At 43.7% G+C, this 18981-nt stretch overlaps 1 protein-coding gene across 1 annotated transcript in view; it reads right to left on the bottom strand.

Annotated features, from left to right (window-relative positions):
* The window catches only part of GAN (gigaxonin), a 35943-nt gene extending 21716 nt beyond the window's left edge, over positions 1–14227 (bottom strand). The window contains exons 1-3 of the mRNA XM_075281914.1: positions 13323–14227; positions 6263–6377; positions 4989–5339 (exon numbers count right to left, since the gene is read on the bottom strand). Coding sequence (XP_075138015.1) covers positions 4989–5339; positions 6263–6377; positions 13323–13498 — 642 coding nt within the window. The 5' untranslated portion in view covers positions 13499–14227. The remainder of the gene's footprint in view (positions 1–4988; positions 5340–6262; positions 6378–13322) is intronic.
* Positions 14228–18981: the final 4754 nt, after the last annotated feature.

Here is an 18981-nt window from a genome sequence, read left to right as displayed (position 1 = left end):
GAGTTATAAGACCAGGCCAGTATAAAGGTGAACCTATTATCTGAAAGGAAAGAAAATAGAAACAGCCATTTATAGAGTGAAGAAGTAAAATGCAACATCAGAGCCTCCAACTAACCTGGCCCTAGGCCAGAGCTTTACACCTCAGCCACATCCTCAGTGTTATAAATAGTGGCTGGTGCATAAGATTTCAGCACTGGAAGCGATTTTGTATTGTCATCCATTAGACAGAAATGTTATCCATCTAAAGGACACAGAGATAATACAGTAAAAGGTAACACACAGATGCTTTGTAGGATTCCTAAGACTATCCAGTATTTAGACCCCATCAGATACTGATGGCCTATCCTATAGAAAGGTCAGCATTAGGTAAAGCAAGAAATACCTTTACTTCTCTGTAATCCCGATTCACAAGAACTGGATAAATTGCAGAAATTTTTGAGACAAATCTGCCACATTGTGAACACAGAGGACCCCATGCTGAACTCAAGTTCTCTGAAACTTACACTCGAGTACTAAGCTTCATTCCAGATTTTGTCACGTCATAGAAAAAAAATTAGAATTGATGGGGTCCATTGTGCGTATCTAGCACTGCACCATAGTTTCTGTTATGAAAAGAAACCATAATGCAGATGTGAACAGAGTCTGAGACGTATTGTATGGTAATCAGATGTCGCCCCACTACTGCTTACCCCTCCTTCAAGCTGTCCTCTCCCTCTCTCTGTGCCGGCTATGAATTTATACTAGAAAGAATCTTTTTCACTTTTCTGAAAAAAGTAAATAAACCAGAGAGCGACATGGTGAGAAAAACACCACTACCTCCTAATAATACACTATTACATTCACATCACTTTTTTGTGCATCTGTTCAGCTGTCCCATTTAGTGAATCGGCTCATCGGTTACAAATGTATAACAAAGGCCTTTTGCATAGGGCTCACATAAAACCCCCCAAACAAAACGAAAACAAACTGTACCCTTTGCAAACAGCATTATTAAAATAATTCTATAAATGGATGCAAAAATGTGAGCTCAGTCCATAAATGGATAACTACAGATATAGCACTTCTGAAGCAGGATAAAATGTCTCAAGCTGTTTTTCTATATACAAAGAACTTCTATGTGCTAAATAGATGTGAGAAGCACATGACTACAGATATGGCCTATAGGCTTAGGTGTCAGTCACACCACAGACACGCGGCCCCATCGCATAATCTCATAATGGTCCAGCCAGTTATTTTACAGTTATGACCAGACAATCCCATCAACATGCAGGCAGTGGCGTAACTTGAATCATCTAGGCCCCAGTGCAAAATATATAATGAAGACCCAACTTACCACGTGCCATATATAATACTGGTAATTTTATATGTTGTAGTGTGGTCTTTGGGCCCCCTCAGGCTCCGGGGCCTGACTGCTACCTCTACACCCCTATAACTGCACTCTTGTATGCAGGAAATCACCTATAAGTATAGAGAACTTTGAAGAGGTTCTTAAAATAACATTCAGCCCGTTTTCAGTGTCAAGAACTAATATGGCTGCCATCACAGTTGCCAGGGGTGTTGTCAGCCAGCTTTTCTGAACAGCAATCTGATATTGCTATGGAGTACTCGACTGTTGCGGACGAAGCAGATTTGTTACATAGATGTGGAAGTCAATACCACCAATGTGGAATCTGTAATTGGAGCAATATGATTTATCACCCAGCTTTCCCAAAATAGGATCCAAGGCTGGGTTCACATCTGTGTTAAAGCTCCATGGGACACTCCGTCACAGACAATTGAGAACCGGCAGAGAAAAAAGTCCTGCAGAGAGGGCTTTATTCTCCGCCACTTTCAGTTTCAAAATGGTGGACACCTGACTGCCCCCATTTATAGTCAGTGGGATCTTCCAGATTCTGTGTGTAACCGATGTTGTAGTGGTCCGGCTATCTGTCATTTGGGTCCCCTGACGGACCCAAACGACGGAGAACCTGGAACTAATGTGAACCTAATATAGGTGGACCTCAATCTGTAAGAAATCAGTGAAACTGTGCAACCAAGTTATTTACATCATATAGAAAATAAACTAGTTCCTCAACAGAACATGTTACAAGTAACCACCAGGTCACGAAGCTTAGTGTTAAATCTTTAAGGAAGTTGAATATAAAATGATCTTCAAAAGGAATAACATTAAAAATGACATATTCCCAAGGTATTAAAAAAAAAAAAAAAAATTACACACATTTTCAAAATAACAAAAAATTAAAATGGTCTGATGCAAAAGTTTGGGTACCCCTAGTAGTAGCCACTTTGGCATTTATCACAACTTGTGAATGCTTTTTGTAGCCAGACAAGAGTCTTTCAATTAATCACAGAATATAGTTAAGAGTGAAAGTCATAAAATGAACCTGGTAAAACAATAGCAGAATTAGGCTTTTTCCTCAATTCACTCCACAAACAAGGAAGGATCCAGTCAACCCAGACTCCTATAGACCCATTTCTCTTTTGATGGTTGAGGTCAAACTACTAGCTAAAATTCTAGCGACTCACCTATCAGGATTTGTTAGGGAGCTGATCCATCCTGATCAGTCTGGTTTTATGCCAAACTCGTCAACAGCTATGAACCTCAGGCGGTTATTTCTTAACCTGCAGCTGGCCCCGGCCTCTACTGGCTGTAGGGAAGTGTTGCTGCTTGACGCTGCCAGAGCCTTTGACAGTGCTGAGTGGACTTACTTATGGGCTGTTCTAAGGGCGATGAGGTTTGGACCTCGGTTTCTAACCTGCATTCAATTGCTATGTCATCTCCCAGGGGCAAGACTGCGGGTGAATCGGACATTGTCGCAGCGTATTCAATTGGGCAGGGGCACCAGGCAGGGTTGCCCACTGTCTCCCTTATTATTTGCCCTAGCTATTGAACTCCTAGCCTGCATTCTGCAGGATGCTTCGGATTTTGTGGGCTTCCGATGTGGCAACCTAGAAGAAAAAAATATCGTTGTATGCGAAAGCCATGCTTTTATATCTGGGGGATGTGACTTCCTTACTCCCACAGGTAATGGCTATAATACAGGATTTTGGGGCTTGGTCTGGACTACAAATAAATTGGGACAAATCGGTATTGCATAGAGCAGCCTGCAAAAGAAACTCACTGCAGGCAGTCCTGGGAGCCTTTATACAGCTCCTGACTGTCATGCCAACGTGACACTGGCCCTAGAGCTTGCTCCAGGTGTCGGCGATCACCAGCAAAATTGCGGCGCCCACGTGCCGTTGGGAAAATGGTACCTCGGTCAGCTTTGACCGGGGGGACCAGAAGGGTTAATGCCCATGATCGGTGTGGGAACTGTCTGTGGGTATCAGCGCATGGTGTCTGCTGTATGGTACAGCAGACACCAGGCAGCTTTGGCGGCCACTAGACTCCCGGGCGGCTGCCATAGTTAAACACCCGGCATCTGCCGTACTAGTATGGCGGATGTCGGGAAGGGGTTAAAGGCGCTCTATCTTTGGGAAAAGTCATTTTTAGCTAAGAACATACTTGCATAGCCTTTAGAAAGGCTATTCCACACCTACGTTTTGTATGTAAATTACCTCAGTAGTTTTTGAATAAGTCCATTTTTACTCATATGCTAATTAGCCTCCAGCGTTCACTCCGGAGGTGTCTCCGTGCACCCTCTATTCTCTATGTGTATGAGAGCAGAGAGGCTGATGTGCTGATGATTCATCGCTCTGCTGTCATACATATAGAAAATAGCAGACTGTGATCACAGACATTTCTGGACAGAGAAGGCTAATTAGCATATGAATAAAAACGGGTTCATTCAAAAACTACTGAGGCAATTGACATACAAAAGGTAGGTGTGGAATAGCCTTTCTAAAGGCTATGCAAGGATGTGCTTAGTTAAAAATTACTTTTCCCAATGATAGAGCCCCTTTAAAATGGTCCTTATGCCGCAATTATTATATCTCCTTCATAATTCTCCAGTGTGGATACCAATGCAATATTTTAGGAAAATTCATAGCATTTTTAGGGAATTAATTTGGCAGAAGAAGAGAGCACGCATCAGTCTAGAGGCACTACAGTGGGTAAAGATGGAGGTGGGCTTGGCGGTTCCGAATGCTTGGATTTACTTTTTGGCAACGCAATTGCAGCAGCTTCAGGAATGGGGACTTCCGCTGGGCTTGGTGAAATAGGGCCATCTATAGGAAAACATGTTATGGTTGCTTTTGATCCACCCAGGGTGCGGTACGTTTTTAACCTTTCTTGTATATAAAGTTTAGAAGTGTGTGTTCCTGTACTTACTCTTCACTTGGCCCCTGTGTTTTCTATGGACTTTAAGACAGAAAGGTAAACCTTCAAGACCTGGGTGAGCCCTACATTTATTTTTTTTCCCCGCAAGAACAGTGAATGTTCTGTTTGGATTTGGTCTCCCTGCTGTCATCTCTAAAACACCTCAAATTCCCTTTTGACGGTGGTGAGATTCCAGCAGCTCTTATACTGTAGATTGTGATTTCTGATTATATTGGTGGTTGTGACTGATATCACAATGACAAAAGGTGAGAGGCCACCTATCTCGATTGACATCCTATTAGTGTCATATTATATCTAGCATCATCATTCAGTATTATGCTGATCAGTGCAGTCTTTTCTATCTTTTTAAGCTCCAAGATATAAAATTGAGCAATCATTATAATAGCCATTTTATCCATTGGGTAGTGGAGAGCTGAGCTGGGTTTGGCTTATGGATATAACTAGTACACTGTTAGTAAGACTTTAGTGGTTTGGCGCTCCCCCCTTAAGTCATATTTACTTCAATAAAATGTCCATCATGCCACCACCAGGATGAGCGCTTTAGATGCAGTTCCATTCTGACAAACATGCAGAACCACCAGGAAATTCTACATATTTTATGCAGACCAATTCTAAGACTACAGACTATTTCCTGCCAGAAGCCATGTCACTCTTGTTCATGGGTTATGTCTGGACTTACAGATCATCTCTATTTTGGTGAACCACATACCTTTCTCACTTCTGAGTCATGGGAAATCCATCTAAGCACAGCTTCAAATACATATTTTTCATTGCCCACGTTTAGTTTCTCCAGAGAGAGAACTTCTTTCAGTTTTGTAGGACCAAGTTCTAAGAACTCCTCTGTGCCGCTGACATCTCTGAAGTGGGTCTCGAGGTACTCGGTGGCCATGTAATACACATGGTTCAGGCAGTAATGCAGTGCAAAATCTCGAATGCCGATGCAGTTCTCAGCTGTAATACAGCCCTCCAGGAACTCGCAGCACAAGGTCTTCAGATCAGTAAGGAGCAAGAGGTCGGCAGCCTGCACGACATCCTGGATCGTTTCTTCACTGAGCCTGATCTACGCAGGGAGAGCAGAATAAAACATTTTTTACATATTGGGCTGGAGTCAGAAGAGACACACATATAATGTAAGTACTAGGTCCCCCCCTAGTCTTGATTCAGGACTGCACAGTTGGTGTGGTCATAAAGGATATAAAGTACAAGCAGTCGCCTACTTTGCTAAGGCATATGCAGGGTATGTGTAGCTTATGGCATGGACTTTATACAGCTGTATGAGACACACTCGCCTATATCTGCAATCGATTCCCATCATTTCTTGGGCACAGTGGGATACGTTGGACTGAACATCTGATATTCTCAACCAGACAACCCCTAAATGAGCAGCATAGGTCTCAAGAGTGCAGCAACATTTTACAACGCTTCAGTCTTGCTTTACAAAACTGCTTTTAAAGCTAATGCAGTCTAGCAGGTGCAGCAATTTCTATATCCTCCTGCATCCTCCTGTATTACCTCTGCATCCTCCTGTATTACCCCTGCATCCTCCTGTATTACCCCTGCATCCTCCTGTATTACCCCTGCATCCTCCTGTATTACCCCTGCATCCTCCTGCATTACCCCTGAATAGTTGCTGTAACATGCTGAGTGCAGAGAGAGGTGTCCAGCGGATGGCTCCCCAGCCTGGCTTTATAAATAGGCTTCGTTGAAAGACCTGTCACACAAGACGACCTAGAAAGGGAGAAGTCAAAGAGAACGCTCTCAATTGACTTCCTTGTAAAACTATGAACTCTCTGAAATGTCATGAATCTACAGATGTGTAACACAAATCTACAGGGCCCAATATAAAAGTTGTACCAGGTCCCCAGTAATAGTACTGGTGTCCTCCCATGTGGCACAGAGGCCATACGGCTCAGGTTCTCCCCTTTAAATGACATTACAAATTATGAAGTCACTGAAACTTCCAATGTAGAAGCAGCCCAATACCTGTCCACTGAAAAGGTAGTCCAGAATTTCTTTCATGATTGTCACTGAAATTCCTTCCATCTCAATTTTGTATGGGGAACCATCATATTTCGGAGGATTATAGCTGAGCTTTGCTCTGAAATAAAAAAAATAAATAAATTCAGTCAATATGAAACAATAGATCGTCATGATGTCTTGTTTTATATGACAGGCCGATGAGTTTTAACCCAATATTCACAATAACAATATTAGAAACAGGGAAGCACGGTGGATTAGTGGTTAGCCCTGTAGCCTTGCAACGCTGGAGTCCTGGGTTCGAATCCTGCCAAGGACAACATCTGAAAGGAGTTTGCATGGGTTTCCTCATATATATATACATACATACAGTATATTAGAAACACCTATATATTAATAGAAGCATACTCACTGCCCCATCATGGCAGATATCAAAAGAAATGCAGGATTTCAATATACCCGATCCAGTTCTTCACATGAAAAGAGAAACCACTGTAAAGACTCTCTCCATTGACTTCTGTGGGGAGTTGCAGAAACAGCCTTTAATGGACATACCAATAAAAACCTATTGAAAGATGATAAAGTCGCCTGCTTCTCAGGTGGCTCAGTGGTTAGCACTGGTGCCTTGCAGCGACAGTCCTAGCATCCATACTAGCCAGGGGCAATATCTGCAAGGACTTTGTATGTTCTCCCTGTGTTTATGAGGGAGTTCTCTGGGTACTCCGATTTTCTCCCACTCTCCAAAGACATACTGATAGGGAACTTAGATTGTAAGCCGCACTTGAGGAAGTGAGTGATCATATCTGTAACGCGCTGTGAAATATGTGGGTGCTACATAAGTAATGATAATAAAATAAAGGTTTTTGATCTAGGTTTTTTTTTTATTGATTCATTTTTAGGTATTGTGATATAACAATGTATAATGTTTTTGGGCAGGGGCCCCACACAGATAAGCACAGAACATGACTATAAAGAGGTGCAGGTACCTCTGATCAATAGGAAGTAATTCTGAATCTGCAACCGAAAACTATACGGGGCCCCTGTAAGAAGAAGCTCAGCCTTGTCACATAAGACTGGTTACTCTGTGCAGAACTGTTATGTTTAAGAAGGGCTGGTGATATAAACAGTGACTTGGCAGAGCCACAGAAGAACTGCATCAGGTTAAAAAATCATTGATACCTATCCAAGAATGACTTCAAGCCTCAGACAGCAAAACAAACTGTAAAAGACGACACATAATATGGCAGACTAGAAATTTAGTATCTGCTTACTCACTGTCACGAGGAATGTATAAAGAAAATCCACAGATTGTTATTTAATTCCAAAATATCATAATTTACTCCACATAGATAAGAAGCTGGGCAAAACACAGAATCCAGTGGTCGATATAAATTTTTGGTTTTCTCCATCTCCTTTGATGTATTCTTCCTTTAAAGAGGATCTTTCACCACCTTGGGCACATGTGGTTTTAAATACCGCTAGAAAGCCGACAGTGCGCTGAATTCAGTGAACTGTCGACTTTCACGATCTGTGCCCCAGCTGAAGGGTTGAGCGATCGGGATCGGAAATGTTCTGATTCCCATCGGCAATCAAGTAAATTTCACAATCGCAATTCCGATCCCGATCTTTTCTGGCGGGATCGAGGTCGGAGGTATTTCCCACAATGCTTGGCAACTGGCCAATAATTGTGGGAAAAGCTATAGTATCAGATGAGCGAGTACTATTCGAAACTCCCGTTTTGAATAGCACACACCCATAGGAATGAATGAAAGCAGCCGCAAACTTTGCCAGCGTCCGGCCACTTAACCCCCTGAATGTCGGCTGTGTCCATTCATTCAGCCTGCCACTCTTCTGCTTCATCCCTGTTTTACCGTATACTCAGCTCTGCTACATCTGAGATGTAGCAGAGTCCAGTATATTGCACAGCAGGGAGGAAACAGAAGAGTAGATAGTATCCTACTACCACTGAAATATATACACACACACACACACATACATACATACATACATGTCACACATATATATGTTTTCATATACCAGTGATTGTTAATAAAGGTGACATGATTAAATTGATGTATGGTTGATATCGGTGTCCTGAAATGCACATAGTAAATAGTTTGTGGGCCGGATGTACCAGTGCTTTACATAGATTCAAGACCCCACCAATCGGGTCTATGAGCACTTAAAGGAAATTGCACAAAAAAGTAGAGTATGTAAAAAACTAATTGTGTAGAAGGAAAGATCTGTTTATTTGATCATGTGACATTAAAGGCCTAAGGCCTAAAGCTGCATTACTGAGAGAATCTGACACCAGACCAGAGTACAAAATATTGTAGTTGACTGTAAATTTGTACGGACGTCACTTTGGATAGCACAGAGATTATGGAAGATCTCAGGATATGTTCATACAAATAAGAAAAATCTAACATGCCTATGCTGTGGAATCGAAGGTAAAAAAAAATAAAAAAAAATTGTGAACTGCTATGAGTTTGTAGCAGACATAGCCTTTCATTGTTGCCACCAGCTTCAGTTCCAGAGTATTTTCAGCTCTGAACACTGACAAGAGGACAAGATCCTTTTTTCCCTTGATGTGGGAACTCAATGTCATATGCGGTTCTGAGCTGTCTGGTAGATTTTTATATTGGAAACAAAGGGATGCTGCAAGTGCTTTTGAAGCTAATACTGGAACAGAAGAACAGTGAAAAAAAACACAAAAAACAGCAACAACATACAAATAGCGTAAGATCTGACAATGCAGATTATCCCGCATTTTGCCACAAATCTGCAATGAATCTGTAGCAAAATCTACCACAGTTGTATGGAAATTTTGTTGCAGGTCTACAGAACGCTCTGATACCATGCAAGTCACTTCATGTCTATCGTCTGACCCATATAATGAACCTCATAGCACATCTGTCAGGTGATAGTTGCTATCTGCAATCTACCAAAGTAAGGACAGCATTATATATAGTCAATGCAGTAGTAAGGAGATATACACAAATATATCCCCATATAACTACAGACTATTCCTGGAGAAGTATTCAATGTCAATTTTCCTGTGACTGAACTTCTTTCAACGTGCTCCACCTTGGATTAAGCGTAATTGGCGAATCTGAAGTTGGGGTGTTGGCTGTGTACTTATTTCTACTGCCCTGGGAAAGGAGATCTTTGGATAAACATACACCCAATCCATGGGTGAAGGCAGAGTGCAACAGAAGGACTCGATTAAAGAAGCGTCAATGCTTTATGCTTAGTCAGGGGCCGAAGAGAGAGAATGCTTGTGTCATGCACCATGACCTCAGGCTCCGCACTAGGCACAGTATAGTATACAGACTTTGCCTGGAGCATTCCTAATCTCAAAAGACCGATTAGATCCCAGAGATAAGACACACCCAAGTCTCCCTATTAAGGTGCGAGAGCGTCGTTGCTGCGTGACACTCCTTCACCATGGGGTCTGTTTCATAATAATGCAGAGAAATAACTTGTTAGGCTATGTTCACATCTGCACTGGAGTGTCCAACATCATAGTGTCTGCCAAAAATCAGCAGAGGAAAAAGTCCACCATCTGTTCAGTTTAAAAAAGAACAATCAACAGACCCCATTATAATCAATGGTGTCAGTCGGGCTCCTTGTATAACTACTTTCAGTCTCTCCATTCTTCGGGTCCCCTGACAGTATGAACCTACCTTTAGTATATAAAAAACAAAAAAACTTTGCAACCACTGGCTAACACGGTACCAAAACAAACATTTTCCTTTTACCAACCTACCTTTAGGTGCATGAAGACAATGGGGCGGGACTTTCTAAGTCGGTCTAATGTATAAACATGTGTCAGAATTACTACAATAACCCCAGATGGATGATAAATCTGGTTCATCTTGCTAGACATCTGCCTCAATGACTTACTTTTTATGAACATTTTTACATACTGGATTGAATTTTAATGCGTGCGTGCGTGCTGTTCGGATCGGCTGATCCGAACAGTACTCGCTCATCTCTAATTTTAATGCATGTACCTTTTCAAGCTAAACCATGCTGCCTTGTTCAGTCTGGAGTCACACAAGTGCGTGGTGTCCATCTGGGGATTCTGTCCCCCATTCCGCTTGAAAAATGCAGAGCAGGACTTTTTTCTCTGCATTTTTGGATAGAAACCCTGCAGACCCCATTATAATCTATGGGGTCCACGGATAACCGCTTTTTAAAGAATGGGTTTTCATTTTTCATGTCCCCAGGCGGACCTGAAGTATAGCAACCCAAGAGCAGGTGTGAACCTAGTGTCAGAGAGGTACAAAAAATACCCATTAAATATATTGCAAGGCAAGCATATCATATTGTTAGAGAAACCAGAGCCAGAATTCTAGCTCATTTCGCTTAGCAGAGCTTCCCCAATAATATAATAAGGTCCCAAGTTGTAATACAGTAACATCAGGGTTAAATTTGATGCTAGAGGCATGGCACACAAGAGCCGCACCCTGCCAGGACGGGAGAATCTGAGGTCTCTGCATTGTAATTGTTGTGGACAGACATCAGAAAACAGGCATTAGTTGGCGCACTCAATGACTTCATACAGCAGAGTTGCTTTACCAACCTCCACACTGTAACAGCTACAAATGGCAGCTCTTATTACAGTGAGGGAGACATATATACTCAAGAGGAAAGTGCAATGAGCTATCACTCCGGCCCCCCCCACTGGTGCTTTACAAAGAGGATTAGAAGTGCTGTAAACTGCATGATGTCGTTCACCTCGGAGCTGCAATCCATCTTTGAAATCAATGGGATCTTGGATTCCCAATGTACAAAGTCTAGGAAGACTTCTAAAACCCCTTGTCTTAGGGCATTAGTGGAAAGTCAAGATCCTAGACCCCAATGTCAATGAGCGGCTCCATTGTCAATCTATTCAGAATTTTCCCATTCTGGGTATCAAGTGAGGCTATGTTCACATCTGTGCTGGAGACTTCGCCGCAGAGTCCATCAAGAATTGGTAGCGGAAAAAGTCACGCATGAGGGATTTTTTCCTTTACCGCTTTCAGTTTAAAAACGATGGACACCCGATGGATCCCATTACAGTCAATGGGGTCTGACGGACCCAAATAGCGGAGAGCTAGCACCTCCTGTAAACTGACACCCAGTTTCCACAGACTCTAGAACAGCAAGTTTGCAAAATGTAACAATGTGACAGTACAGACAATACATGCCTATGGAGAAACAACACTAAACTTTACATCAGCTTGTGTAACACAGGAGTGAGAAGCTTGAAATAGGAGACAGTGTGCTATACATCCCAAGGCTGGCCCCTGGGCACACTCATAGATCCTCCCTTTTGAATACTTATGCTTGCAATGTCAGCCACTCTTACTCACTCACTTAACCACTTCACGACCACGCAGGTTATACACGCCAGCAGGATTACTCAGACTCAACACTGGATGAGTCACAGGATAGGGAGTAATCTCAAGCATTTGTACTGCGTCATTAACCATTTAGCTGCAGGAGAAAAAAATGATAGACAGCAGATCTAATATGAGAGAGACAACATTCAACCAAGTAACAACTGACAAGTTTTAAATCACTTTTAGGTTAAAGCCCCACGTTGCGGAAACGCAGCTTTTTTTGTTGCAGATTTTGTTGCGTTTTTTTTCTTGAGCCAAAGCCAAGAATGGCATCAAAAAGAATGGGAAGCATGTAGAAAGCTCTTATACTCCGCTCAATCTACTCCTGGCTTTGGCTCAAAAATCCGCAGCAAAACCTGCAACAAAAAAAGCTGCGTTTCCGCAACGTGGGGCGTTAGCTTTAACTTGGTTTACTTTGAGACTGAATTTAACAACACAATTTTAGCACATTTAAAGGAGTTTTATACTACAAAAAGTAATTATCCTCTGTTGACAGGACCCCTCTGAGACCCCTGCCAATCCCAAGAACGAGGGGCACCCCCCACCCACATTCAGTTTAAATGCATTCAGGCTGAATATAAGTGTGTCACTTGGTGGACAGCGCTCCCATTCACTTTAATGAAGTTCAGGAGATAGCCGAAGAGAAACTTCCATCCAAGTGAATGAGAGCGCCATCCAATAAGAGATACACCTATATTCAGTTTGGTTGCTGTCAGGCTAGGTTCACATCTGTGTTCAGGTTTCCGTTTGGTTCACTTGGGTAAAAATTGGTTCCCTTAGGAAACTCGCGGAACCCATAGACTATAATGGGGTCAGTGTGGTATAATGGGGTGAGAAAATCGGAGAAGGGAATCCCCGAAGCTAGTGCAAGCGCCTGTGTGAACCTATCCTATGGATAGAGGATAAAAAGTTTTTGTCACATAACCCCTTTAAGCCATGCCCACATTTCTAAGAAGCCACACCCACACATCTAGCAAGTCAGAATACTTTTAGCACTGACAGGCACCACATTTACACCAGTGTCTTGTCATAACCACAACAATAAATCTGGGCCTATTTCCCTGCTATAACTAGGATGTTGGACAGTGGTCACTGGATGGGCATATGCCTGTAGTACCATATTACCATCGCTTTTGACAGATGGACAACTTCAAACTATTCCACAACTAGGGGTAAAAATCCACTAGGAGAAACTGAAGGTAGAAAATTGCCGATGTATGTGAATATAACCATAGAACTGTCAACCACCATTTCTACAGTTTTCATAGCATAGATAAATACAAGATATTGTCCTGAAAAAAGAGGAGGCCAAAGATACCCATAAAACATTAGTTTTTCAGTAGATCCCGCCGAAAGTAACAATCTAATGCTTATAGGTACAGGACGACCTCACTGGACATCAATAGTGGGTCAGTCATGTTGGATTTTATTTATAGATGATGCTCTATTGATCCTCCCAGGAATGACCTGCACAAGAAGATGCATCCATCATTCACTATCTGTATGATGAGAAGTGAAGAACAACTTTCCCCAGGGTATATTCTGCACAAAAACAACCATAAAAGCAAATGAAAATACAGTGACACTAACATTACTATAGCCCCTATAAGAAGAAGGACCTGAGTGAAAGGCAGACCAGAGTAAACTCTTCTCAACATACAGAATAAAGGTTTTACCTTATATAGGGACTTGCAGCTGCCAAAATGTTCTTCTGCACTGGGATCTCCTGCTCCTCGACAATCAGGACTGCATCACAGAAGTCAGATTCTTCCCGAAAACAACCCAGAGCCCGAAGAAGTTTAACTGCATGCTGGGGATCTGACACCACAGTGACAGAGTTTGTCTCTGACATATTGGATAATGGATAAGGGGGGGGCAATAAAGCCTAAAAGCTACAGTAAACAATAAGAGCTCCGTGCAGAGTCCAAAAGAGTCATAGGAACGGGAATAAGCCTTTTCAATGGCCACCAGATCTAGTATGGGGTAACAGGGCAGGTAAGAGAGTTATTGCTGTGAATCAGCTGTATGAGAAGATCTGTAAGAATATGGATATGTGTCATATGAATGGATATAGAGGTATGAGTCACAATGGAGGGGTCAGGACTAAGAATAGGCTATATAAACAGATCTGGAGGAAGAAGATATGTATTATCTGCTATACAGTATTCAGATGATATGTGGGCTATGGAGATAACACTACAGGTGTATAATAAGGTGACAGGACAATGCAATATGCATAGGCTGTAACCCTGCACTGTGCACACTGGGCTGGATTACATGTAGTAATGGTGTACACAGGCTATACAGGGCTGCAGCACAGTGCCTGGTGAATGACTTATAAGGAGAAGCACAGGCAGCAATGACATTAGCTCATGTACCGGGACTGGGGTGGGCTGCAGGGCTCAGGGCAGGCTGCTCTGGGATACAGGGGGACAAGTAGACACCGTCAGCTTCGTACGGAAAGGACTGGCTGCCTGCTGTACGGAGGGCGGACATCCGCTCTTCTTCCTTCCCTCAGCGCCTGCTTCTGCCTTGCCGGGCTCAGCCGACAGCACTTGCTGCTCAGTCCGCATGACGTCATCAGCAAGCGCCCTAACCACGTGTCAAAACAGACTGCAGGCGTGGAGCTACAGAGAGGGCGGAGCCGTGGCGTGTCACGTGACAACCATTCTGCGCCGTGAGATATAGCAACAGTTCATGGCGACATTGGCCGCGAGAGCCTTGTTATGGGACTAAAGCTCGCTCTGCAATTCCTTCACTAATAATGGAGGTGAATGGAAGGAACTGCAACTTCTAGTGCAAAAGCATCCACTAGTGCTGGACGTGTTGACTAGAAGTCGCAGCACCCTCCGGTCTCACTTACGTTAGTGAAGTAGTTGCAGGGTGACATTGTCACTTTTAGGCTGAGGCCACATGTTGCAGAAATGCAGCTTTTTTTTGTTGAAGATTTTGTTGCAGTTTTTTGAGCCAAAGCCAGGAGTGGATTGGGCAGAAGTATAAGAACTTCTTCTATATCTCCCATTCCTTTGTAGCCATTCTTGGCTTTGGCTCAAAAAAGGCCTGACGTTGGGTTGACACCAGCGCCTGAACTCCGTTTTCAGGTTTCTGTCTTTTGGAAAGGCAGAAAGTCTCCGGTCGTGTGCGCCGCTGAGCGTTTTATGCGCTCCGTGGTGAAACAGTTTTTTTTTTTAAACCGGACACAGAGTACTGCATGTCCGACTCTGTGTCCAGTTTAAAAAAAACTGTTTTGCCACGGAGCGCACGACCGGAGACTTTTCAAGTCCATTCAAATGAATGTGATTGAAATATGCCGGCAGGTTTCCATCTCCTGCCCCTGTTTTGTGCAGGAAACCTGCAGATCGGAGTACAGGCGCAATTGTAAGCGAGCCCTGAGTCATACAACAGTAAGAAGTTTTAAAGGGGCTCTATCAGCAAAATTATGCTGATAGAGCAGGGGTGGGCAATTAATTTTCCCATGGGGCCGCATAAGAAATTGAAACTATGCTAGAGGGCCGTGCTGTGGCAAATTTAGCTCCACCCACATCTACGTTGACTCCACCCATTCCCAATCATCTTTCCATGTGCCCCCACAAAGTATAATCCTCCTACAGTCACCCGTACATTATATGCCCCCACATTATAATGTTCCCTTCCAACTGTCCCACAGTATTAGGTCCCGCTCAGGGGCGTAACTACCATAGAGGCAGCGGAGGCGGCTGCCACAGGGCCCGGGCCATTAGGGGGCATGGTGACAGCCGTTACCGCTGCGTTTTTTTTTTTTTTTTTAAATAGGCTGTTAGGGCCCCTATTCACTTGTCAATCCTGGCTGGGCCGGGATCGGTAAGTGACACCACGGGCCCCACAAATACTATCATTATACTCGGGGGTCTTTGCAGACCCCCCGAGTATAATGATCGGCAGATCAGGAGAGGTAAGGGAACATAAACACTGTTACTTACCTCTCCACGAGCCTGCCAGGCCTCCTTTTTGACGTCTCTGACGTCAAATGAACCCGGCTTGCGTCCCGGGTCACGTGACGTCTGACGTCATTCCATAAGGTCGCCAGCGGAGAAGATCGCATAGGAGCCGGAGACAGGTAAGAAACAGTAATTTTTTATGTTTTTATTCCCCCCTGGGTCTCCGATTATTATACTCTGGGGTCTGAAAAGACCCCAGAGTATAATAATTGTTTATGGGTGTCGACAGTGAGACATAATACTGTGTGCAGGGGCCAGTAAGGGACATAATACTGTGTTCAGGGGCCACTATAGGGGATAATACTGTGTGCAGGGGCCACTATAGGGGATAATACTGTGTGCAGGGGCCACTATGGGGGATAATACTGTGTGCAGGGGCCACTATGGGGGATAATACTGTGTTCAGGGGCCACTATGGGGGATAATACTGTGTGCAGGGGCCACTATGGGGGATAATACTGTGTGCAGGGGCCACTATAGGGGATAATACTGTGTGCAGGGGCCACTATAGGGGATAATACTGTGTGCAGGGGCCACTATAGGGGATAATACTGTGTGCAGGGGCCACTATAGGGGATAATACTGTGTGCAGGGGCCACTATAGGGGATAATACTGTGTGCACGGGCCACTATGGGGGATAATACTGTGTGCAGGGGCCACTATGGGGGATAATACTGTGTGCAGGGGCTAGTAAGGGACAGAATACTGTGTGCAGGGGCCAGTAAGGGACATAATACTGTGTGCAGGGGCCACTAAGGGACATAATACTGTGTGCAGGGCTTACTAAGGGACATAATAGAGTACGGAGGAGGGGGTTGGTCGAGGTCTTTGGTGTTGGTTGGGGGGGGCCATGTCAAAAGTTCGCCACGGGGCCCCGCCATTCATAGTTACGCCACTGGTCCCGCTCCTGGTGCCCCAGTTTAAACTGGTGGAAACTAGAGGGGACACAAAACTGGAGCAGCTGGAGGGGGACATTAAACAGTGGGGGTAGTTGGAGGGGGCAATAAATTGACAGCTGGAGCAGGACATGAAACTGGGGGCAACTAAAGGGGGACATTAAAATCGGGAAGCTGGAAGCAGACATTAAACCGTAGGGGTAGCTGGAGGGTGACATTAAACCAGAGGCAGAAAGGTCCCCCTACAGCTTCCTCCACGGTTTAATGCCCCCTCCAGTTGTCTCCAGTTTAATGTCCCCCCAGTTTAAGTGCCCTCTTCATCTACCCACAGTTTCATGTCCCCCCTCCATTTCTCCCTCAGTTTCATGTCCCCCCCCCCCCCTCCATCTGCCAACTCTGCCCTAGTATAACATTCCCTTTCCATCTCTGCCCCTAGGTTACTGAGACACACAGACATATAGACACACACACACACTCTCTCCCCCCCCCCCCCCCCGCATCTCACCTTACATCTCTCAGTACCTTATGACACACACCACATCTCCATCTTCTGCCGGCACTAAGACACGCCCCCTAGACACGCCTCCCTAGTCAAGCTGTGCATGCCGGTCTGAATCAGTCATGGCCCGCGGGCTGGGCTTTGCCCAGATCTGTGATAGAGCCTCTTTAAAAAGGCTATTCCGGCACCGCTAATGTTATATTAAACTCCCCCCCCCCCCCCCCGTTTTAAAATAAAGCCCTAAAAGAGAATATGTTAATCTTATCTATTGAGCACGGTGAGCGGGCATTCAGCTCCCGACGCTCGCGAACTGCCATTGATAAAAAATGGTGCGGGTGCATACGCAGTAGCATGCTTCTACTACTACTATTACTGCTACAGCGCATGCACCTGCACCATTTTTTATCAATGGTAGTTCGCGAGCGCCGGAAGAAGACAGGACTCGAGGACATCGCTGAAAGAGGCGGCGTGGCTGAAGATGACGTCAGACGCTGAATGCCCGCTCACCGTGCATGATAGATAAGATTAACATATTCTTTTTTAGGGCTTTATTTTTAAACGGGAAGGGGGGGGGTTAGTTTAATATAACTTTAGCGGTGCCTGAATAGCCTTTTTAAAGGCTATTCACGCATATGTGGGGCTCTATCAGCATGATTTTGCTGATCGAGTCCCTTTAAGAACAATGAGCGGGAATGAGTGTGTTCACATGCCTGTTTTTTTGACGGATAGGAAAAAAAAACTGTCAGTTAAAAAAATCCAGCTCTAGTTTTCGTTTTGCCAATTGGATCCATTTTTAAGGGGTGTAGAGCTGATTTCCATCCTTTAAAGGGGCTGTATCACTGGGAAAAGTCATTTTTAACTAATCACATCCTTGCATAGGCTTTAGAAATGCTATTCCACACCTACCTTTTGTATGTAAATTGCCTCAGTAGATTCTGAATAAGTCAGTTTTTATTCATTTACTAATGAGATTCCAGCCAGCACAGGAAGTTCCCAGCAGCACTTGTCTCTGCTATTATCTCCTATGTGTGCGCAAACAGGAAGCTGAGTCATCAGCAGCAGCCTGTGCCATAGGAAACAATAGCAAAGGGGTGCATGATGCATTGTGCACCAATCTACTTAGCATATGAATAAAGACGGACTTATTCAAAAACCACTGAGGCAATTTACATACTAAAGGTAGGTGTGAAATAGACTTTCTAAAGGCTATGCAAGGATGTGATTAGTTAAAAATGACTTTTCCCAATGATAGAGCCCCTTTAAAAACAGATGAGTGGTGTAATGAAGCCCTTACTTGTATATACTGTCAGTGAGTTGTGTTGTTTATGTGTGATGTGTGTATAGTTGTGTTATTTAAAGGGATTCTATTATTAGAATCCCTTTTTCAGATAATATCACGTCGAAATAGCCTTAAGAAAGGCTATTCGTCCCCTACCTTTATATTTCTCCGCTGCGTCCTTCGTGTAGTCTTCTTCCAATGAGCCTGCGTTCAGAATCTAAATACTGTGCATGTCTATTCAGCCATTTTACTGTACCTGCTTACACAAGCGTACTGTTCATGTAAGCGGCCACAGCAAAATGGCCGAGCAGACATGTGCAGTCCATTTGCATACCAGAAAAAAACGGTATATCATTGGAACAGTGGTGCGGAGCAGAAATATAAAGGTAGGGGACGAATAGCCTTAAGGCTATCCCAAAGTGATTTTATCTGTAAAAGGGATTCTGATAGAATCCCTTTAAGTGTAAAATATTATTAGCTTTCTGTGGTCACAGGAGAACTCCTCTGCTTTTGTCACCTCTGATCTTACATCTTTGAATGGTAATTTTTTTGACGTTTACAAATTTACAACACAAATAAATATTATGGCTTTAACAACAATGTAGTTAGAGAAGTTAGCCCAGAGAAAAGAGAGGGGAGTATAGACGCCAGACTCATAAACTTCTTCCTCGACATCAGAGAAA

This window comes from Leptodactylus fuscus, chromosome 7, assembly GCF_031893055.1.
Source record: "Leptodactylus fuscus isolate aLepFus1 chromosome 7, aLepFus1.hap2, whole genome shotgun sequence".
Taxonomy (NCBI): Eukaryota; Metazoa; Chordata; class Amphibia; order Anura; family Leptodactylidae; genus Leptodactylus; species Leptodactylus fuscus.
The sequence above is the reverse complement of the archived record's forward strand: the minus strand, read 5'-3'. Positions and strand labels throughout refer to the sequence as shown.